This window comes from Oncorhynchus keta, chromosome 25 (genome assembly GCF_023373465.1).
Source record: "Oncorhynchus keta strain PuntledgeMale-10-30-2019 chromosome 25, Oket_V2, whole genome shotgun sequence".
Lineage (NCBI taxonomy): Eukaryota > Metazoa > Chordata > Actinopteri > Salmoniformes > Salmonidae > Oncorhynchus > Oncorhynchus keta.
Genome location: NC_068445.1, coordinates 20,510,684 through 20,534,370, shown reverse-complemented (window position 1 = coordinate 20,534,370; position 23,687 = coordinate 20,510,684). Strand labels below are relative to the sequence as shown.

The following is a 23,687-nucleotide window of genomic DNA, read 5'->3' as shown; positions in this document are numbered from 1 at the left end:
GGTTTCCAACCGTGTCGCCGTGCTGCCTCCTCATACCTGCGCCTCTCCGCTTTAGCTGCTTCTATTTCCTCCTTGGGACAGCGATATTCTCCCGGCTGTGCCCAGGGTCCTTTCCGTCTAATTCCTCCTCCCATGTCCAAATCTCCAAGTGGTGCAGCCTCTCCCACTGCAACTGCTCTTCACGATTAACAGGGAGAGTAGGCTCAGGTCTGACTCCTGACTCAGCCACTCTCTCTCTGCGCTCTCCCCCCCGGTTTTCGCTCTGCATCACCGTGCTTTCCTTTTCGGTCTTAGCCCTCTTGCACTCACCGAATGCGGGCACTCTCGCTGGGTCGGCCACCCACCTGTCGATTTCTTCCCACGTAGTATACTCCATGCTTCTGCCGTCCATAACGTCCTCCTTTAGATTCTGCCAGTTCACACGCTGCTCGGTCTGTGAGTGGTGGGTGTTTCAGGTGTAACGACTTCGTCTGTTGTAAGAAGAGAGTCAGACCGAAATGCAGCGTGTAGGTTACTCATGACTTTAATGAAAGTATCGCGGTACATGAAATAACTGATATAAGAAAACAACAACGAAACGTGAAACTAATTACAGCCTATCTGGTGACTACAACACAGAGACAGGAACAAACACCCACAAAATACAACGTGAACTCAGGCTACCTAAATACGGTTCCCAATCCGAGACAACGAGAATCACCTGACTCCAATTGAGAATCGCTTCAGGCAGCCAAGCCTAACTAGACACACCCCTAATCATACACAATCCCAATTAATACAAACCCCAATACGAAACACAACATATAAACCCATGTCACACCCTGGCCTACCCAAACATATAACAAAAACACAAAATACAATGACCAAGGCGTGACATCAGGTCCTGAGCTACAGGCAGTTAGATTTGGGTATGTCATTTTAGGCGAAAATTTAAAAACGGGCAGATCCTTAAGAGGTTTTCAATCAGCACAATAGTGATGAAATGCTGAATGAGTATCTTTTTTATTACTGATGCAAAGGCCTACATGATGCAACCCTGCATCCAGCAAGCTCAGCGAGCTATGACCTGATTAGAAAAATGATCTGTTCCCATCATAGCCAATGTCATTGCCCACATAAAACCATTTTTTACAGCTGATTTATTACTATGTCATATGCTACAACTAGGGTCTGGAGTTAACCTACTACCAGAACAGGAAAAACTCTGGGCCCCAGGAAAACAATTCCCCCCACACCATTCTAGGACCTGTGGTGCCGCCTCTGAAACCACCACACAAGGTTACAAATGAAAAACACGTCCTATTTGTATGATCTGCATTTGACATGTTTTAGGTGGTGGGGATGGGTTTCCGTTGTTTTACGTGGCTCAGTGCAGCCAGCAGCAACTGTGACAGTTTCAGAATGTAACAGTGAACTTGTCATGGTTAAATGCGGTGGTTCGCACTTTCAGTTTAGCGGGAATGCTGCCATCTATCCACGGTTTCTGGTTTGGATAGGTTTTAATATTCACAGTGGAAACAACATCCCCTACACACTTCCAGATGAACTCAGTGACCGTGCCCGTGTATACATCAATGTAATTATCTAAGGCTACCCGGAACATATCCCAGTCCGCGTGATGAAAACAATCTTGAAGCATGGATTCCGATTCGTCGGACCAGTGTTGAATAGACCTTAATACGGATATTTCCTGTTTGAGTTTTTGACGTGGTCTGATTTGCCCAAGAGAGGGCGTGGGAGGGCCTTGTAGGCATCCCAGGAGAGAGAATAGCAGTGGTTCAATGTTTACTCAGCGTGAGTACTACAGTCAATGTGTTAACTGAACTTAAAAAATCCCCAGCTAAAATAAATGCGGCCTCAGGATATGTGGCTTCCACTGTGTTTCCTTGAGGGCCGTCGTGGTATCGGCTTGAGGGTGAATAGACACGGCTGTGACTGTATCTCAAGATCTGGTCCATCACACTCTGGAATAGCGCTGGAGCACTTGTGATTCCAAACTGTAGACAACAGTACCTGAAGAGCCCCTCTTGACTTTTCATCCACGTGTATCTGCAAGTAGGCTTGGCAGAGGTTGGTTTTGCTGAACTTCTGACTTCCGGCTCAGCCCGCAAAAAGGTTGTCGGTGTGAGGTAGTGGATACTGCTCAGTGGACAACACATGGTTAACTGTGACTTTAAAGTCTCCACATTTCCTGATTCCACCATATTTTTAAGAACTGGTACGAATGGGTGTAGCCCATTCATACACGCTGACCAGCTCCATTACTTTTATTATTGACTAGATCGTCCAAATCAGCCTGAACTTTTGGTGCTTTCAGAAACTTTGGTTTGCTGTCTGGCTTAATGCTAAGCATCACTGTCTGTCATGCTACCCAGCTCTCCATTAAAGACTTCTCCATGTTTTTTTAAGATGGAGGGTAGGCAATTGTCTACATGTATCATTGTACATGGTGAGTGCTGGCTGCAGTGGAAGGTATTTCAGTGTCTTTTGTAGACTCTCTCTGACACAAGCAGACACAAGAGATACAGCTGCCCCTGTGTCAATCTCCATACGCATCGGCTGCCCCTCTAGCAAGGGAGAAACATGGTAACCTTGTGACTTCCTCATCTGATGTGTCAATCACCTCAGTGTTCTCCTTCTCAATAGCGTACATGTCTCTTCTTCTTTCGTTGGAATGTCTATTCTTGTTTTTAGTCTTTGACCTTTTCTCGGGTTGGGGTGTAGGGTTTGAACATAGCCTGAAGGTAGTGAGGGTAACACATTGAAGTTGAGCTTGAGGTGGTGGGCTGACATCCAAGCTGAGATATCTGCCAGGCACTTAGAGATGCATGTTGCCTCCTGGGTGTTAGAAGGGGGTAAGGAGTAAAGTTGTGGAGTAGCAATGATAGCAATGATAGGAGAGACCATCTGAGGATATGACCGAGCTGAGTGACTTGGTGTATAGAAAAAATAGGAGAGGGCCTAGAACCGAGCCCTGGGGGTATTCTCAGTGTCCGAGCCCCAGTATTGAGAGTACGTAGTGCAGACACAGATATTCTCAGTGTCACCTGGTATAAGTGGCCTGCTTGGTAGCATGCAATCCTAGACTGTGCAGAGCCTGTGACCCCCAGCACTGAGACGGTGGATAGGAGGATCTGATGGTTGACAGTGTCAGTTGAGTGACCAGTCTTGAAGCCTGACTGATTAGGGTCAAGAAGATTATTCGGAGAGAGATAGAGAGAGTTGGCCAGAGACAGCACACTCAAGTGTTTTGGAAAGAAAATAAAGAGTCTGGAGAAGGGAGGAGTAGTTGGGATCGAGCGGGCAGGTTGTCAGGTGGCGAATAGTCAATAGTTGCAGGATTTCATCTGGAGAGAGAGGGGAGAAAGAGGTCAAGGCATAGGGTGGTTCTGTGTGAGTGGGACCAGTGGACTCAATAGGCTGAGTGAATGAGGAGCAGTGGTCGGCAACTTCATTTCTTTTCAAAGTGGTTGACAAAGTAATCCGCAAAGAGTGAGGTGGGAAGGAGGGATTAATGAGGGATAAGAAGGTGGAAAAGAGTTAGAGGCAGAAGCTTGAAATGTAGAGTAATATAAAGTGGCTTTAGCAGCAGATATAGAGGAAGAGATTAGGTAGAGAGGAGGGAGTGAAAGGATGATAGGTCCTCCGAAAGTTTCATTTTCCTACATTTTTGCTCAGTTGCCTGCAGCCCTGTTCTGTAAGCTTGAAATTAGTCACTGAGCCACGGAGCAAACAGGGAGGGCCGAGCCGGCCGGGAGGAAAGGGGACAGTGCGAGTCATAGGATGTGGAAAGGGAGGAGAGTAGGGTTGAAGAGGCACAATCAGGAGACAGGAGGGAGAAATATTTAGCAAAAGGGAGAGGTGATAGGTTAGCCAATGTCAGGAAATTAACTTATCAAGGTGTCATGCTCATTGAGGAACTCTCCAAGGGAACCTGGGAGGCGATAGATGACAAGTGGACAAGTGACAGTGACAGCATGAAATTCAAATGAGGAGATAGACAGGTGAGTGAGATTGAAAAAGCTTGATTAAGAAGCAATAAGTAGCCCTGTGCCACCACCGCGATGACTAGATACTCTCGGACTATGAGAGAACACGTAGTCAAATGAGAGAGCAGCTGTTGTAGGAGTGTTCTCTGGGGTGAACTATGTCTCTGTCAGGACCAAAAAGACAAGGGACTAAAGGACAGCATAGAAATGAACTCTGCATTCTTGACCGCAGATCGGCAAATGCTGCCAGAGACCAGGAATTCCACACTCATTATTCACGCAGGGTACACTAAAATAGAAGGGTTGCAACCAAGGGGTGGGGAGAGTCTGTAAAGCCTACAGGGAGAGGAGCGAGCAGGTATATAAAACACACCAATATTTGCCAAAGCCACAAAAAGCCTAAATAAGATAATCAGAAAATTAACAACTCAAACAACTCGGCAGAACCTCTTTATTTCGGTGACGATCTTAGTTTTGCAGAGAGACCTCCGCTTACAAATGCCACTGAGAAAATAGACTGAAGTACTAGCACTAATTGCTAATTTCCTTGCAAAGGTGAAGAGCACATCTCCTTGTACTAATAATACCATGCTATTGTTTGAGGAGAGTGCACAATTTTGAACATGAAAAGTTATTAATAAACAAAATAGGCACATTTGGGCAGTCTTGATAAAACATTTTGAACATAAATGCAATGGTTCATTGGATCAGTCTAAAACTTTGCACATACACTGCTGTCATCTAGTGGCCAAAATCTACATTGCACCTGTGCTGGAATAGTACATTATGGCCTTTCTCTTGCATTTCAAAGATGATAATACAACAATGTTTTTTGTACTATCTTTTACGATATCTATTGTATTATATTCTCCTTCATTCCTTTCACATTTTAACAAACTTTGAAAGTGCTTCCTTTCAAACGGTACCAAGAATATGCAAATCCTTGCTTCAGGTCCTGAGCTACAGGCAGTTAGATATTGGTATGTCATTTTAGGCAAAAATTGAAGAAAAGGGGCACATCCTTAAGAGGTTTTAACAACACTATTCAACAAGGCAGGTCCTACAGGCCTTAGATTTGTGGCACCTGTGTAACTGGTGTGAAATGGCTAGCTAGTTAGCGGGGTGTACACTAATAGCATTTCAATGGGTGACGTCACTTGCTCTGAAACCTTGAAGTAGGTGTTTCCCTTGCTCTGCAAGTGCTGCGGCTTTTGTGGAGCGATAGGTAATGATGCTTCGTGGGAGGGTGTCAGTTGTGGATGTGTGCAGAGGGTCCCTGGTTCAAGCCCAGGTAGGGGCGAGGAGAGGGACGGAAGCAATGCAGTTACATTGATGCTGTTGACCCGGATCACTGGTTGCTGCGGAAAAGTAGGATGCCAAAAGGTAGGATGTGTAACCGGTGTGAAATGGCTAGCTAGTTAGCGGGGTGAGTGCTAATAGTGATTCATTCAGTGACGTCACTCGCTCTCAGAGACCTTGAAGTAGTTGCTCCCCTTGCTCTGCAAGGGCTGCGGCTTTTGTGATAGGTAACGATGCTTCGAGGATGTCAGTTGTTGATATGTGTAGAGGGTCCCTGGTTCGGGGCGAGGAGAGAGACAGAAGCAAAACTGTTACACCCGGACTACTGTTCAATGTGCTTGGACCAAGAAAGAGTAGCTGCTGCCTTGGCAGAAACTAATCCCTAATAAATACAAATAGAAATAATGGGAGACAGGAATTAGTTTGTGCACTGTCGCTAAATGCTAACAAGCCCAAGTGAACATAAACAAATTGCAATGACAGACACGCCAGCTCATAAAGTTGTACAACAATCTTTAAAGTTTTTCTGCACACACAAAACAAATATCAGACGGCAGGGTTCTTGATCCAAGAAAGGATTGATTGTCTCTGCTGTAACCCAAGAAGCTTGATTTTACAAGCTAGCCACTTAGCAAGCAAGTGAGCAAACCAAATGCATAGTTGGAGCCCTAAGCTGGAGAGATTTTTTTTGGCATATCTTATAAGATATTTAGCTGGTAAACATTAGTAGAGAATTTCAAGTGTAACTTGACCACCTCTCTTGCACTGCACAACAGTGGATCATCACATCACGAAAGCTTCTGTTTGCTCCGTGGGCTCTTTGTAAACAAATGTACCATGTGACTACTGGGCTGGCTATATCAGCTGATTTAGGAAATAAAAAAATAATGAAAAATTAATGAAAAAATAATGCAACAGACAAAATTATGAACACAATCTGTTTGATCTATTAACCTAGTGCACAAGATGACTGCGGGCATTTATTTTTAAATAACAAATATTCCCCAATTCTTTGGCCGGGTTATTGAAATTTGTATCGTGAGTTGCATTAAGACCCTCAAACCTTTACAGATGGACAATCAAGAGCATCCTGTCGGGCTATCAGCACCCGCAACCGCAGGGCTCTCCAGAGGGTGGTGCGGTCTGCCCAACGCATCACCGGGGGCACATTGCCTGCCCTCCAGGACAACTACAGCTCCCGATGTCACAGGAAGGCCAAAAAGAACATCAACCACCCGAGCCACGGCCTCTTCACCCCGTTATCATCCAGAAGGCGAGGTCGGTACAGGTGCATCAAAGCTGGGACCGAGACACTGAAAAACAGCTTCTATCTCAAGATCTGTTAATAGCCATCACTAGCCGGCTACCACCTGGTACTCAACCCAGCACCTTAGAGGCTGCTGCCCTATATACATAGAATCACTGGCCACTTTAATAATGGAACACTAGTCACTTTAATAATATTTATATACTGCTTTACTCATCTCTTATGTATATAATGTATTCCAATCTACTGTATTTTAGTCAATGCCACTCCAACAAGAATTTTGCTATACCCGCAATAACATCTGCTATATATGTGTATGTGACCAATAAAATGTGATTTGATTCAACACACACACACACACACACACACACACACACACACACACACACACACACACACACACACACACACACACACACACACACACACACACACACACACACACACACACACACACACACACACACACACACACACACACACACACACATATCAAAAAGGCTGAGCGGAATGCTGAACACGTGCACTTATTAACTGTGAAACCTGTTGTAATTGTTCAACACAAGTCTATCACAACCCAATGATTGGTATTGGTATTGGTACACGCCCAATTTTTCAGTTTTTGATTTGTTAAAAAAGTTTGAAATATCCAATAAATGTTGTTCCACTTCATGATTGTGTCCCACTTGTTGTTGATTCTTCACAAAAAAATACAGTTTTATATCTTTATGTTTGAAGCCTGAAATGTGGCAAAAGGTTGCAAAGTTCGAGGGGGCCGAATACTTTCGCACGGCACTGTATGTATTACCCCTTAGTCAGCAGTCATTAGAACAGTTCCTTAAAGTGATAGTTCCGGATTTTGGCAATGAGGCTCTTTAGCTTCTTCCCCAGTCAGATGAACTGGTGTTTACAGTTTTGTTATATCATGCTAATGTCACAGTATAACTTTAGACCGTCCCCTCGCCCATACCCGGGCGCGAACCAGGGACCCTCTGCACACATCAACAACAGTCAACCACAAAGCATCGTTCCCCATCGCTCCACAAAAGCCTCGGCCCTTGCAGAGCAAGGGGAACCACTACTTCAAGGTCTCAGAGCAAGTGACGTCACCGATTGAAACGCTATTTAGCGCGAACCACCGCTAACTAAGCTAGCCGTTTCACATCCGTTACACTAGCTGTTCCTGTAGACTTCCAATCAATGCACTAACGCTAGTTAGCATTGGCTCGCAAAACTACCTCCATCTTCCTTAATACTTAACGCAGATAGAGCGAGAGAGCGACAGAGAGATAAAAGAAGAGAGAGAAAGAGGTAGAGTACCAGACAGACCCATAGGACAGTTCTGCCACAGGACAGTCAGTAAAGCAGGAAGAGGAGTAGGAGAGCATGCAGTGTGTTTACAGTTTCCTCATGTCTGTATGCACAGTACATGTCTGCCAGTGCCACTGTGCACACACTGTAGAAATGCATCAGTATATGTCCATGTGTGCCCCAGCACCCCTGATCAGAGCTTAGCATGAGAGAGAAAGAAGGGGGGTGTCTCTCTCCCTCCTGCCCCCCTCTCCATCTCTCCCCCTTCCCATCCCCTCCGACCCCCTGTGAGTGGACCCCTTACCTTGCGCTTTTTATCCCGCGATCGGTTCCTCTTCTTGGCCTTATCCTCCTCCTTCTCCTTTCGCTCCGCCTCAATCTGGGCTTCTAAATCCTTATTCTTGCGGAGATGTTTGGCGGCTTGTGCCATATTTCAGCCTGGTTGAGACGACTGTCTGGTGGAGATGAAGGTGGTAGAGGCCTGGCGAGGTCCTGGGTTGGGGCTGGGGAGCTGGGAGGCTGCAGTGCTGGAGGTCCTGGGTTTGGTCTGGGGCTTGGGCTTGGGGGTTGCAGTGCTGGAGGTCCTGGTTTTGGGCTGGGGCTTGGGGGTTGCAGTGCTGGAGGTCCTGGTTTTGGGCTGGGGCTTGGGGGTTGCAGTGCTGGAGGTCCTGGTTTTGGGCTGGGGCTTGGGGGTTGCAGTGCTGGAGGTCCTGGGTTTGGGCTGGGGCTTGGGGGTTGCAGTGCTGGAGGTCCTGCCTGTCGTGGGCGGATGCTGATGGTGCCAGTGTGTTTTCCTACGTATGGCCCTGCAGCGTCTGATGGCGTGCTCACATTCTGCCTCCTCCTCCTCCTCCTCTTCAGCAGTACAGTCACACACAGGGAGGCAGTCCTCAGCCGTCTGCTGTGGGATGCTACTGCAGAGCATCACAGAACCCGCTCTCTCTATCTCTTCCTCTCCCCTTCTCTCTCACTCATGTACACATTCCCTGTGTAATTATTTTTGCTCCTTCTTCCCCTGCTCCTCCGTTCCTCCTCACTCTGAACCACAACAAGGGAACAGAACAGGGGGAATGCAGTTGATGCTGCAGACTTTTCTGTCTCTTTTTCTCTACCTTTCCCTCTCTCTTTAGCCTCTAAAGTCCCTCTTCCTCTCGTGTTCTGCATTCCTGTGAAACTATTCCGACCACCTTCTAAGAAAATATAAAGATTAAGAAGAGGGGGACGGACAGAGGAATAGAACAGCTTGAACAGCTTTAAGTGAAAGTCAAATTTCCCTCCTCTTGCTGCTGCATTGATTTGGTTTCTTGTTGCAATTTTTTATTTCTTTATTTCTCTCCTCTCTCTAATAGTCCTGCTGCTTGTACATCTGTGGAGGGAGTTGCGGACAGAGTGATGGACTGTGGGATGCACTGAGCATCACAGGCATTCTGAGTATCATCACCCTCACTCAACAAGAGACCAGAGAAGAAAAAACCCATTCCAAAACATGCGTGTAAAAAACTGCCTCGCTCTCACTCGCTTACTATGCTGCTACCTTCCTCTCCCGCTCTCACTGCTCCCCCACCCTCTCCCTATTCCACTCTCTCTTTGCTCCCTCTCCCCCTTCCTCCATTGGTACCCATGCAGGCTTGCTGGTGCAGAGTGTGTGTGTATATTTGTGCGTGCTGCTTGTGTGTGCAATAACATACTATTCTATATCACACTCTGAGCTGCGGTAATAACACCAGCAAGCCTGCTACCAGCTCAAGTGTCCTCTCCCTCACTCTCTTTCTCGCTGCTCACCCTCCCTCTCCCCCTCGCTCTCTTTCTCGCTGCTCACCCTCCCTCTCTCCCTGCTCTTCAGGCGCTGTGGCGAACAGGATTGGTACCCATGCAGGCTTGCTGGTGCAGTGTGTGTGTCTGTGTAATGTTTATGTCTTAACATGGCTGCATGTATGAGAATAAGTGTGTGGGAGCGCGCTCGTGAGTGTCAGTGGCGTAGCGCAGTTTCGCTGGCCCTCCAGCAAGGTCCGAGCAAGGCACCCCCCCATCAAAAATACAGATTTTGTTTATAATTTTATATTTTTCATGGAGCAGAGAGAAACATTTGCAGTATTATAGATAATCTTATGCTATCTTGCACATTTTGCCATTAGGCTGAGAGACAATGCTGCTATTTTCAAAGCTCAGGGATTCTTGAAAGATGGGACATTCTCAACTTTTTCCCCAGAAATATTCTAAAAAAATGATACAAAAATATTTTGATGGGCCAAAGTATAACCCATCACACCATGTAAAGGACCAACCTCATTCAGACAACATGTAATGTGTTTCTTTGGATCCCCATTAGGTCTTGCAGAAGCAGCAGTTACTCTTCCTGGGGTCCACAAAAACAAAACACATGACAAGTAACAGTGATAGACACCCAAATCTAAAATACAACAATATACAAACAATACAACAAACAAAAATGATGTTACTATTAGAGTGTGTCTGTCTGTGCATGTGTTTGTGTGTCTGTCTGTACCCTCCGTTCCATGAGTTGCTTTTTATCTGTTTTTTAATGATCATTTTGCTGTTTGCTTGAGTAATTGGAGATGGAAGGGAGTTCCATGCTAACATGGCTGTGTATAAAACCGAGCGTTGCTGTGAATTCGTTTTGGACTTGGGGACTATGAAGAAATGAGTGGAGTATGTATGGATGTCTGAGCTGAATCTTATTTGGTTACGCAGACAATCTGGAATTTTCGTCACAGGAATATTTCTCATAAAACCTAGAAGTGAAGCAGTTCATCTCTCGTCAACCCTCAACCAGGAACGATGGGCATGCAGGTAGTAGATCTGCTTTAATATTGCAGATAGAGTGTAATCAATGGAATTGACTGCATCACTTCCAATCCACCATATATTTTTTTGCAAATGTATATATACAGTACCGGTCAAAAGTTTGGACACACCAACTCATTCAAGGGTTTTTCTTTGTTTTACTATTTTCTACATTGTAAAACTATGAAATATGGAATCATGTAGTAACCAAAAAAGAGTTAAACAAATCGTAATGTATTTTAGATTCTTCATAGTAACAACCCTTTGCATTGATGATAGTTTTGCACACTTGGCATTCTCTCAAGCAGCTTCATGAGGTAGTCACTTAAAAGTTAATTTATGGAATTTCTTTCCTTCTTAACGCGTTTGAGCCAATCAGTTGTGTTGTGACGAGGTATGGGTGGTATACAGAAGATAACTCTATTTGACAAAAGACTAAGTCCATATTATGGCAAGAACAGCTCAAATAAGCAAAGAGAAATGACAGTCCATCATTACTTTAAGGCATGAAGGTCAGTCAATTCGGAAAATCTTTTAAAGTGTCTTAAAGTGCAGTCGCAAAACCGATCAAGCACTATGATAAAACTGGTTCTCATGAGGACCGCTACAAGAAAGGAAGACCCATGTTTACCTCTGCTGCAGAGGAATAGTACATTAGCATTAACTACACCTCAGATTGCAGCCCAAACAAATGCTTCACAGAGTTCAAGTAACAGACACATCTCAACAAGGAGACTGCATGAATCAGGCCTTCATGGTCGAATTGCTGCAAAGAAACCACTACTAAAGGACACCAATAATAAGAAGAGACTTGCTGGGTCAAGAAACACAAGTAATGGACATTAGACCGGTGGAAATCTGTCCTTTGGTCTGATGAGTCCAAATTTTTGATTTTTAAGAAAAAGGGGCAACCGCCTAGTCGTTGTGAGACGCAGAGTAGGTGAACGGATGATCTCTGCGCGTATGGTTTATTTATTGTTATTATTATTATTGTTACCTTTATTTAACTAGGCAAGTCAGTTAAGAACAAATTGGTGGTTCCCACCGTGAAGCATGGAGGAGGAGGTGTGATGGTATGGGAGTGATTTTCTGATGACACTGTCAGTGAGTTATTTAGAATTCAAGGCACACTTAACAAGCATGGCTACCACAGCATTCTGCAGCTATACGGCATCCCATCTGGTTTGCGCTTAGTAGGAGTATAATTTGTTTATCAACAGGACAACATGAAAGGACAACATGACAACAGGACAACAGGACAATGACCTACAATGTAGAAAATAGTCAAAGTAAAGAAAAACCCTTCAATGAGTAGTTGTGTCCAAACTTTTGACTGGTACTGTATATGCATAAATATCTACGTTGTAGAATAATAGTGAAGACATCAACGACTTCAACGGTCTTTTACCAAATAGCACTATCTTCTGTATACCACCCCTACCATGACACAACACAACTGATTGGCTCAAATGCATTAACTTTTTTGGGATAGGGGGCAGCATTCGGAATTTTGGATGAAAAGCGTGCCCAAAGTAAACTGCCTGCTACTCAGGCCCAGAAGCTAGGATATGCATATAATGTCTGTGAGTATAACATAACTGAAATAGCAGGCAAAAATCAGAGGAAAATCCATCCAGGAAGTGCTATTATTTTGAAATGGGTGGTTTTTCATTGAAAGCCTATCCACCATTTAAAGGGATAGGACCCAGATTCTGTTACCTATGGCTTCCACTAGCTGTGAAAATATTATATTTATATATTATTATATTATTGAAATATTATCGATTATTTATGCTAAAAACAACCTGAGGATTGATTATAAACATCGTTTGCCATGTTTCTACGAACTTTACGGATGCTATTTGGAATTTTCGTCTGCCTCTTGTGACCGCATTTGAGCCATTGGATTACTGAACAAAACGCACCAACAAAATGGAGGTTTTTGGATATAAAGAGGGACTTTATCGAACAAAACTAACATTTATTGTGTAACTGGGAGTCTTGTGAGTGCAACAATACGAAGATCATCAAAGGTAAGTGATTAATTTTATTGCTATTTCTGAATTTCGTGACTAATCTACTTGGATGCTAACTGTTTGTAATGTTTTGTGTGCTGAGCGTTGTCCTCAGATAATCACATGGTTTGCTTTCACTGTAAAGCCTTTTTGAAATCTGAAACAGCAGCTGGATTAACAACAAGCTAAACTTTATTTTGATGTATTGCACTTATGATTTCATGAAAGTTAAATATTTATAGCAATTTAATTTGAATTTGGCGCTCTGCAATTTCACCGGAAGTTGTCAAGGTGGGACGCTAACGTCCATAAGAAGTTTTAAGAAGGAATGACATTCCATAAATGAACTTTTAACAAGGCATACCTGTTCATTTAAATGCATTCCAGGTGACTACCTCATGAAACCCATCAAGGCAACGGGTGGCTACTTTGAAGAATTTCAAATATAAAATATATTTTGACACTTTTATTTGGTTACTACATGATTCCATATGTATTGTTTCATAGTGTTGATGTATTCACTATTATTCTACAATGTAGAAAATAGTAAAAATAAAGAAAAACCCTGGAATGAGTAGGCGTGTCCAAAATGTTGACTGGTACTGTACACACATACATATAAATACATATACATACACATGCACATATTTTTTGTAATATATTTTCCATTATTACCTTCTAACCCTACCACCCCTCCCTTAATAGGGGTAAACTTGTGAACAACAGCGCTTAGACTTATACTTCCAGCTTATACATACTATATACATTTTACAGGCACAGTCTATTTTACAATAGGTATATTTTGTTTGTTTTTACTCCTGTCCTCCCTCTAACCTCAACCTCTCCCATCTATTTATTTCACAAACGTTCTGAACCTATATACTTTTTACAGACACAGTAGTTATCTTGTTGTTATTAGTTGTTATTATTCCCAACCTTCAGCTCCATTCAACCCCTCCCATCTATCTCTTAACACCATCCATATTGAATTTGTACTGTGATGTTTCATAAAAGTTCTGAACCTTGCTATTCTCATAATTTCTACAGATTGTAAATAAATAAATAAAAATGTTTTCTAAAAGTATTCTTATATTATTGATCGATTGACTATGACTTTTCAGATCACCCAGTAGTGCTATCTTCAGAGTTAGCTCCAGGTAGATGTTGCAAATCTTGAGCCATTTTTGGACCTGTGACCAAAAACAAGCTCTATATGGACTGTACCAAAACAAATGATCTAATGATTCTCTCTCTGTGCATAAAAATCTGCAGAGCTGGGAAGGTTGTAACCCCATATATTTAACATTATATTGGTTGCAAGAATTTAGTATAATAATTTAAATGGAAAAATTATTTTTAGTTTTGAATCTGGAGTAGTTTTGCATATCAGTTCATAAACCATGTGCCATGTAATCGGTACGTCGAAAATCTCTTCCCAACTATTTTGCAATCTATATGGCACAGCTGTCAATTCTTTGGAAATGAAACTGGTATACTTTTATATTTATCACAATTTTCTTTGACCAATTATGGTCTTCAATGCTGGGCAAAAGGTTCCCTACTTTTTCCCTCTTCCACTTTCCTCATCCATTTTTGTGGGAATGCTGCAATTAGTTGGATGTCATTTTGGGTAGAGCAGACATTTCCATATATTTTATACAATTTAAAAAATATATTAAAATGGTTTATATCTATTAGTATATTTTTGTTTAACCACCATTTCTGGTGGATACAACTGAAATTGCAACCAACTTTCTATGACTTGTTTTAAAAATAGCAATATTTGGGAGATTATTTCCTTTTCAAATAATTGAAGTGTGGGGTTGTAATCTGAATAAAGGGGAAAAGGCCATTCTTGAACATGGGGTGAGACGTTCTTATTCATTTGCAAGTTTGGATATAAGTATAACTTTTGTATAACTGGAGGCTTTAGCGAGAGGTCTAATGCTTTAATATTCAATCATTTATGCCCTCTGAATTCATATTCATTCTATAAATATGCCAGTTTCATTCAATGTTCGCTAGGTGTAGGCAAGACCATAAGCAAATAGGTCAACTGGGATATGACTAAAAAGTTAATCAGGGTGATTTCTCCACAAATAGACAGGTGTTTCCCTTTCCATGGCAGCTAGATCTTATCTATTTTTGCTATCTTTCTATAAAAATGTATTGGAGTGAGATCATGTATTTATTTGGAGGGATCCAAATTGTGTCAAGGATATAATTAAGGTCTTTCAAACATTGAACCATCTCATTGTGCTACTACATTCCTCCTTAATGCTCTACCTGTTGTCTTTCTCTCCCGCTCTCTCTTTGAAAAAAGGTTCTATCTAGAACCTAAATTGGTTCATTGGCTGTCCCCATAGAAGAACCCTTTGAAAACCCATTTTGGGTTCCATGTACAACCCTTTCCACAGAGAGTTCTACAGTATATGGAACCCAACAGGGTTCTACCTATAACCAACAAGGGTTCTACCTGGAACCAAATAGGGATAGCCTCCATGGACAGGCCAAGAACCCTTTTGGAACCCCTTTTTCTAACAGTGTACCTCCCTCCTCTCTTTCTCCTGCAAAGACATCCCCTTATCTGATAGTAGCTCACTATTCTGCAGCAGCATACACATGAACAGACCAGGTGTTATTGCCTTCTGTCTGCAGTGCTACTAGTGTATACACATCACTCTCATTCACACACTACCGGGCAGACACACACACTGGCTGTCACACAAGCGATTACAGGTTCGGAAAACATGGAGGCAAAATACTACAGAAATAGTGTTATATTACTCCAGTGAGGAGGTATTTTCCTAGGCCCAGTAAAGCAGGCTTGTGTAAGTTGTGTGCTGTGTTTTCTCTGACCTAATGACTCGTCATGCTTACAGGGGATGTTAACCCTGCCAGAGGACCACATCAATGTACCCTGACCAATGACCATCTGAAAGGCCTTACCAACACGTTACATCCTGACACATACCTAACACAACGTCATATTATTTGTCAGTATAATCGAAGTTGAGCTACCACCATTACACCGGTTAGATGGTCCTACCTGAGGTTGAGTCTTTGGCTGAGTCTGGGGCTGAGGGGACAGGACTGAAGGACTTAGGAGTACATTAAGTGGTCCTCTGGCAGGGTTAACATCCCCTATAAACATGTGAGGTGGACAGGGCTGAGGCTGGGGCTGAGGGGGACAAGGCTGAGGCCGGGGCTGAGGGGGACAGGGCTGAGGCCGGGGCTGAGGGGGAGAGGGCTGAGGCTGGGGCTGAGGGGGACAGGGCTGAGACCGGGGCTGAGGAGGACAATGATGAGGACGGGGCTGAGGGGGACAGGGCTGAGGCTGGGGCTGGGGCTGAGAGGGACAGGGCTGAGGCTGGGGTTGAGAGGGACAGGGTTGAGGCTGAGGCTGAGGGGGACAGGGCTGAGGCTGGGGCTGAGGGGGACAGGGTTGAGGCTGGGGCTGAGGGGGACAGGGTTGAGGCTGGGGCTGAGGGGGACAGGGCTGAGGCTGGGGCTGAGGGGGACAGGGCTGAGGCTGGGGCTGAGGGGGACAGGATTGAGGCTGAGGCTGAGGGGGACAGGGCTGAGACCGGGGCTGAGGGGAACAGGGCTGAGGCTGGGGCTGAGGGGAACAGGGCTGAGGCTGAGGGGGACAGGGTTGAGGCCGGGGCTGAGGGGAACAGGGCTGAGGTTGAGGCTGAGGGGGACAGGGTTGAGGCTGGGGCTGAGGGGAACAGGGCTGAGGCTGGGGCTGAGGGGAACAGGGCTGAGGCTGAGGGGAACAGGGCTGAGGCTGGGGTTGAGGGGGACAGGGTTGAGACTGGGGCTGAGGGGAACAGGGCTGAGGCTGGGGGGGACAGGGCTGAGGCTGAGGGGGACAGGGTTGAGGCTGGGGCTGAGGGGAACAGGGCTGAGGCTGGGGCTGAGGGGAACAGGGCTGAGGCCGGGGCTGAGGGGGACAGGGCTGAGTCTGAGGGGGACAGGGTTGAGGCTGGGGCTGAGGGGGACAGGGCTGAGTCTGGGGCTGAGGGGGACAGGGCTGAGGCCGGGGCTGAGGGGGACAGGGCTGAGGCTGGGGCTGCAGCAGAGAGGGAGGGACAGGTTGTATGGCCCTGTGGGGAGAAAGAAACACCTTGCTACCCTCCTTCACCGTGAAGGCCAGCACAACCAGAACATTACCCGCTCCACTGCCCCTCTTAAAACACAAGCCCTAAGGTGACAGGCCCTCACACATACACAGACAGTCCTGCCCCAAAGAGAGAAAGAGAGAACACAACCAACATCACAGCCAGTCATGCCCAGTAGGGTGGTTGTCCATAGCATGACATATATTGTCACTCAGTCACAAGTTAACACGATTCTGAAATAATACAGCTTTGGTGCACCCAAAGGGTTTGAGTACAAAGGGTTTGAATACAAAGGGCTTGAATACAAAGGGTTTGAGTACAAAGGGTTTGAGTACATAGGGTTTGAGTACATAGGGGTGTTATGGATGAAGCTGGTCAAGCTACAGTATATAGGTTTTTTTCAGTTATTTTAATTGTCAATCATGAGGAAGGACAAATAAATGTATGTGAGTTAACTCCACTAATATAATACTCATTCCCTTCATGCATCTATGTGCAGGTGTTATTTAAAAGTTGCTACAAAGTGATTATGTTTAAGAATCAAACCTGTATGGTTAATTGAAATGTGATTGCATACCTATTATTGTCCTAATCATGTTTCCTGACCAGAGTTTTACAGGCAAAAGAAAGTGTGTTTGAGAGCGCAATGTTTAAACTGTGGGTCATGCCAACCTTGATTGTCAGGGAGAGAGGGGGATAATTGGTGAACATTGAAATACATATAGAGAGGAAGAGGTGAAGTGAGAGGGATAACTGGGCCCAAAATCTGTCTTCTCCAGCAGATGGAGTTTTTCTTTATTTTTTCACTCACCAAGCGAGGGGTGGTATGGAGGTCTGGAGGTCAATGAGAGAGAGTCGAATTTGGTTAACAGAACCTTGTCGTGTCTTTGGCTATGTCGGATTAATTGATATGACATGCTATTCTATAAACTTATTTCTCTGTAATTAATTTCATCTGATTGAGATAATCATGTAAATGTAATTAACTAGAGAGTCGGGCACCACAAAATAATATTTATAGAGTTGTTATCTTCCGAATAAACTCTTAAAGACCTAGTAATATTTTACATCAATAGCAGTCAATATCAATCGTCATCTTAATTCAGTCTGATCTGAAGGTTGTACATTCTTTTATCTGCATGAAGTTGAATCAGCAATACAAAATTGGGTTGAATTATTTATTTACTAAATACCTAACTAATAATACAGAATTACACATACACACAATTAATCATAACTTGATTACAAATTACTTCATAAAGGAAAAAGTCCCTAGCGGGCAGAACAGATATGACAGCTGGTTACACAAAAGAAAAGGGCTGGGTTTGAGTGAAAGAGCGGGAAGACTGAGGAACAAAGGGAAGAAGCTGTGCTATCGTAAATACAGTATCTGATGCATTCTAAATTACCGCCCATTTGGAAAAGGAAAATGCAATAAATATTTACTCTGAGCTGCCGAGTCAAACCGAGTCCTCTGTCCTTTGAAGAATGTCTCTGGTGGTCAATTGGATAAGTTGTAGTAACGTCGTTGTGTGATAGACGGGATACTCTGTCTGTTCCTTCCTAACCCTCGTTTTCAGCAGCTGTTGCTAACTCAACGGCTAGGAGGTATCACTTCTGTAGTGAATAAGAGTTCAACGTTCATACCATTCGCAACCAAAGCTCACGCTGATGTTGGCTTCGTTCTGTAGTTATTATCTGAACCATTCTGACATAGGACCGTCGTCCTCACATCATCGGAACAGGAAGTTATGTTGTTGTCAAGGGCTTATATGGGAAGGGAGAGGAGGGCGTGTTTGAAAAGTTTTATAGCCCATGTCCCTTCACAGGGCAGGCAACTAATTGAGCAACCCTATCTTATGAAAATCCACATTTCTAATTTTGGAAGCTAAAATCACAATTCATCCAATCACAAATAATTTCATATTCAAACATTTAAATTGAACAACAATTCCATGTGAATCTGATAACTTTGTCATCTTATCATTGATGAGAATGTCTCAGATGACAACCAAACTGACATCATATTCATTATTAAGTACCACCGCATATGTTCAATTGGTTGGATTACCAGAATATAGTTAATTTCCCCCCACCTTCTGATGTTCCCAGAATCTCTATGTTAACCAAGGGTTTTGCAAATGTAACATCAGTAGGGTAGAGAGAGGAAAAAGGGGGAAAGAGGTATTTATGACTGTCATAAACCTACCCCCCAGGCCAACGTCATGATGGCTTATTTGCTATGTGTCTTTTTTGATAGAATAGAAGTTTCACAATGCTTAGGTTGTTACAAGTGTACTGATATGAGCAGGACATGTGACATCCCGGCAACTTTGATAAAAACACTTGATATCGGAGTTGTGGAATGGTTGCACCTGATCTTACCTATTACTGACAGCCTTTCATTTTTGAAGACACATATTTTCATCGTTAGAGAAGCCAATGGAGTATCTGGTCAATATAATGGATAATCTGTGATATAATGGAATGTTCCATGGTGAAATACATTGTGGGTAAATGTGTTTAAACCGTTTATTTCCTGTGCCCATACAGGGGAATGTGGGTCTATACTGAGCCAAGTTCAGTTGCCAAACATTGTTGTGCATTGCAGATAGAAATGCCATGAAGAGGAGCCAACATGATTCCTTATTCTACATCCTGGAAAGGCATGTTTCTATCTGAACGTTCCAAATATGTGCTTCCTGCTGAATGTGCCCCTGGTGCTGATTATGCTAATTGCTATTAGGCGTTTTTGCTGCAGCAGTTAGGCCAGTTCTCTGACTTAATGATCTCTGTCCAGTTTATTATGCTCCACTTCCGGCCTATTATTTTGTAAATATTGACTTTTTTTTAACACCTATTTTTAATTCTCCCCTTTGGCAAGAAAATGTACCATCATTATCTGCCTCCTCACTGCAACATTCACTGCAACATCCACCACGACAACCTACCTCACAATGACCTTAGTGCCCCGATAGAGAGTGTGAGTCCACACTTTACTGATGGGGATGGAAACTAAGTGCCATTTTTTACACCAATTCATATTCACTCTACAGGTGAAGAGCGATAGAGAGAATGTGCCTTGGGGGAATATTCTCATAAACTGATCTAATTTAGTCATGCTCTTCATCAAAGATGATCACATGACCATCGGGGTCTGGAGAGTAAACTCTTTATTAAGTCAGAATAAACCTGCCCAATGACAGACAACACAAAAAACACCTCTTCATATAACTGTCTTTTATCTCCTACAGAGACACTATGAAGTGGATTTTGTTATGCTGCTCATGTAGAGTCCACCTCACATTTCTATAGAAAGTGTCTCTAGAGTGTAATGGTTGTTCTGGCAGAGGTCCATCAGCCTACAATACAGTACACAGTACATGGTGCATGTTATCCTCTAGCCCTACTGTATTTTATTGGATACTGTACCATTGTCCATTAAATACTGACTCTCTGAATTGCATTGAAAATAGACTTTTGTTTAATTTATGTCCAGTGGCTCAAAGTATCATAATCCTGCCATTCCAACTGGCTGCTTTTTCATCAGCCCCAAACAAAACTAAGGGTGTAATCATAATGATACATAAGAAACTCATAATAAATCACCATCCTTGGTAAAGGTTAAGACCAAGAAGGCAGCATCACTTTCCTTAAATGTATCAATAATGGAGAAAAAATTGCCATCATTAATGTGTATGCTCCAAATTCATATTATACTTTGTTTTTTGATTCTCTGAAGAGCATATTGTTAGAATTAACTGAATTCCAACTGGTTAATGGGACAGACATGAATGCCATTCTGGACATGCGGGACAAATCTAATAAGACCAACTATAATCCACAGGCAACCAAGGCTATCCAACATATACTCACTGATTACAATCTCATTGATGCCTGCCAAACTCATAACCCTAAAGCAAACAGGCACAAAACATTCTCCCGAATCGATTTTGTACTATTACTGTATCTATTCTATTTTCTTCAATCAAGAAAATAGAAATTCAACATGTGATCCTATCTGATCATCATGCTTACTACTGCCAGATGCACATTTCACAATCTTCTAAAAGAGCCACAAGATGGAGCTTTAATGTTTCCTTACTACAAAATCCTACTTTCTGTGAAAATTTTGAAACTGAATTGAACGAATTCATAGTGATTAACAAAAATTCAGTCAATGATCCTCAGATTTTATGTGACCCCATCAGAGGTTTTATAAAAAACAGTGCAACTGCATTTGCATCTGGGCTCAAAAAATAGATAAGATATCCGATTTGGAAAAGTTCTTAATGATGTTAGAGCAGCATTTTCCAAACTCAGTCCTGGGGACCTCAAGGGGTGCATGTTTTAGTTTTTGCCCTAGTACTACACAGCTGATTCAAATAATCAAACCTTTATGATGAGTTCATTATTTGAATCAACTGTGTAGTGCTAGGGCAAAAACCGAAACCTTGGGGTCCCCAGGACCGAGTTTGGAAATGCTGCATTTGTAAGGACAGAGGCTGGAAACGAGAAGCAGCAAAGGACAGGAACAGAATACAGACGGCGTCTGGACAGGGGAAAACAAAACAACAATAACGCTGACACGGGGAACCAAGGGAGGAACAGACAGATATAGATGGGGCAATCAAAAAGGTGAAGGAGTCCAGGTGAGTTCAATGAGCGCGGATGCACGTAATGATGATGACAGGTGTGCGTAATGAAGGGCAGCCTGGCGCCCTCGAGCACCAGAGTGGGCATGACAGCATTAGAGCATTCTCAACAAACACTTTTTTAAGACCAAGGAGTGACTACTCTCTCCAAAGTCAAGACATAACTAAATCTATTGATAAGACAGAGAGCAGAATTTGCAATCCATTGAGTTAGACTCAACCAGTACTTCCATGGTAATCAATCCAGTCGTCTTCTGGCTAACAAGCTTCACAGTAATGATCAATTAGCAGATATTGCAACAATTGAATCTGACTTAGATGAATTACAATCAGAACCCAAATTAAACAACCAAGGATTATCCTGTTTCTATAAAGAATTGTATACCTCTGATTGTAAATCCACACCAAACCAGATTAAGTTATTTTTAAAAGATATAAAAACTCCTCTTCTCTCAGCTGAGGAAACTGGCTTGCTGGGAGCCCAAATTCCTCTCCATTAATTAAAAAGGGCATTGGACAACATGAATAAAGACAAATCACCCGGTTGGTATTTAAAATTTGGAACCAATTAGGCCCACTGTTACTTGAAATGATTAGCACAGCCATTCACCAAGGTTCATTTGTAAGGGATGTAAATACAGCACTAATTTCACTTTTATTTAAAAGGTAAGGACGCCACCCAGTGTTCTCACTGTCGCCTCCTATCTTTAATAAACACATATATTAAACTATATTCAAAAATTATATTGCTTTTATAAGCTTTTGATAGACTAGAATGGTCATATCTTTGGTCGGTTTTGGAATAAATGGGACTTGGCTCCAATTTCATTAATATGATTAAAATACTACATGCCAATCCCTCAGCCATAGTAATAACAGGCAATACCTGCTCTGTTCCATTCATAATAACTAGAGGTAGCAGGCAAGGTGATCCCATCTCACTTATACAATTTATTTTGTCTATGGAGCCAGCCCCAGCCCCAGCCCCAGCCCCCCCAGCCCCGGCCCCAGCCCCTGGCCCAGGCAATTCAACAATCGAAAGAAATCACACCAGTATCTCTCAATTATACGGATCACGTCATTTCATTACATGCTGACGATATCTTTATCTTGACAATGTATCTCAATCGCTCCCAAACGCTTTAAAGATCATAGACAAATTCAGCTTCATCGCAAGATATAAAATACATCTAATCAAATCTACCCAATGGAGGATTCCATCTCTCCTTATGGAATCCTAATTGTTTCCCATTTGAAATATTTGGGAATGGATATATTTACTTTCTTATATAAAACAATTGTCAGAAACCTTAACAGAATACTCAGATCAATTCAATCCGACCTCACTAGATGGACTGATATACCAGCTGCTTTAACCGGCAGAATATCTATAGTCAAAATGGCTATATTGCCACAGATTCATTTAGTCTCCCCCTTCTGGCTATTGGGATAAAATCCATAGTGCAGTTTTTAAATGTTTATGGCAAGGTAACCAATCCCGGATAAAATTAACAAAATAACAAAGAGAAAAAGATGTAGGAGGACTATCCGTACCAAACCTTACATTGTAAATCCAGGCACTAGCATTTCATCCCATTCTATTTTGGTTTAGATGTGATTCTACTGCACCCTGGCTGAGTATAGAGAGAAATATGGTGTCTCCTATTGCCCTGGAAGAGGTGGTCTCCACAAATACATCCCTTAAACAATGAAACTTCGCTTTGGTCCTATTATTGCTCACACAATTTTTATTTGGCACTAATTTCTATTTGCCGCCCATACGCCAATATTTCACAATAATACCTTGCGATCTGGAGGGCGGTCTTTTGCATCACCCAATGGTCCGAATGTGGAATCCGTACCCTTGCCAATATAATGCACAGTAATGGTTTGAGGACATTCCAAGATCTGACAGACATAGAAATTACCATACAACTCCTTTTTCCTATATTTACAACTTAGGTCAGCTATGCTGGCCTATGGAGTCCCTTGGGAAAGCCAACTACCAAACCATCCAAAGATGGGATTTATAAATAAATGATCTGTGCTCCCGAAAGTACGGATCTCTATAATATATCAACAACTTTTGGAAAGCTCATATTCTGAGCTAGCCATTAAAAAAGTATTGTCCACAGACCTAAGTGAATCTGAACAACCCTTCAACTGGAGCAGAATATATATTTCATTTGATTTGAGAATATGGAAAAATATTGCCTTTGCAC

The 23,687-nt window shown here is 43.0% G+C and overlaps 1 protein-coding gene across 16 annotated transcripts in view; it reads right to left on the bottom strand.

The window, feature by feature from the left end:
* Positions 1-23,687, bottom strand: part of LOC118358384 (ankyrin-1-like) — a 209,168-nt gene that overhangs the window by 175,982 nt on the left and 9,499 nt on the right. Inside the window, exon 1 of one of the 16 annotated variants that reach the window (XM_052478823.1) lies at positions 8,171-8,296. The exons of 14 other annotated variants lie outside the window; for them this stretch is intronic. In XM_052478823.1, the coding sequence (XP_052334783.1) occupies positions 8,171-8,296 (126 nt within the window). Of the gene's footprint in view, positions 1-8,170; positions 8,297-23,687 lie in introns of those variants that run through there. One more of the 16 variants, XM_052478826.1, reaches the window with a different exon arrangement.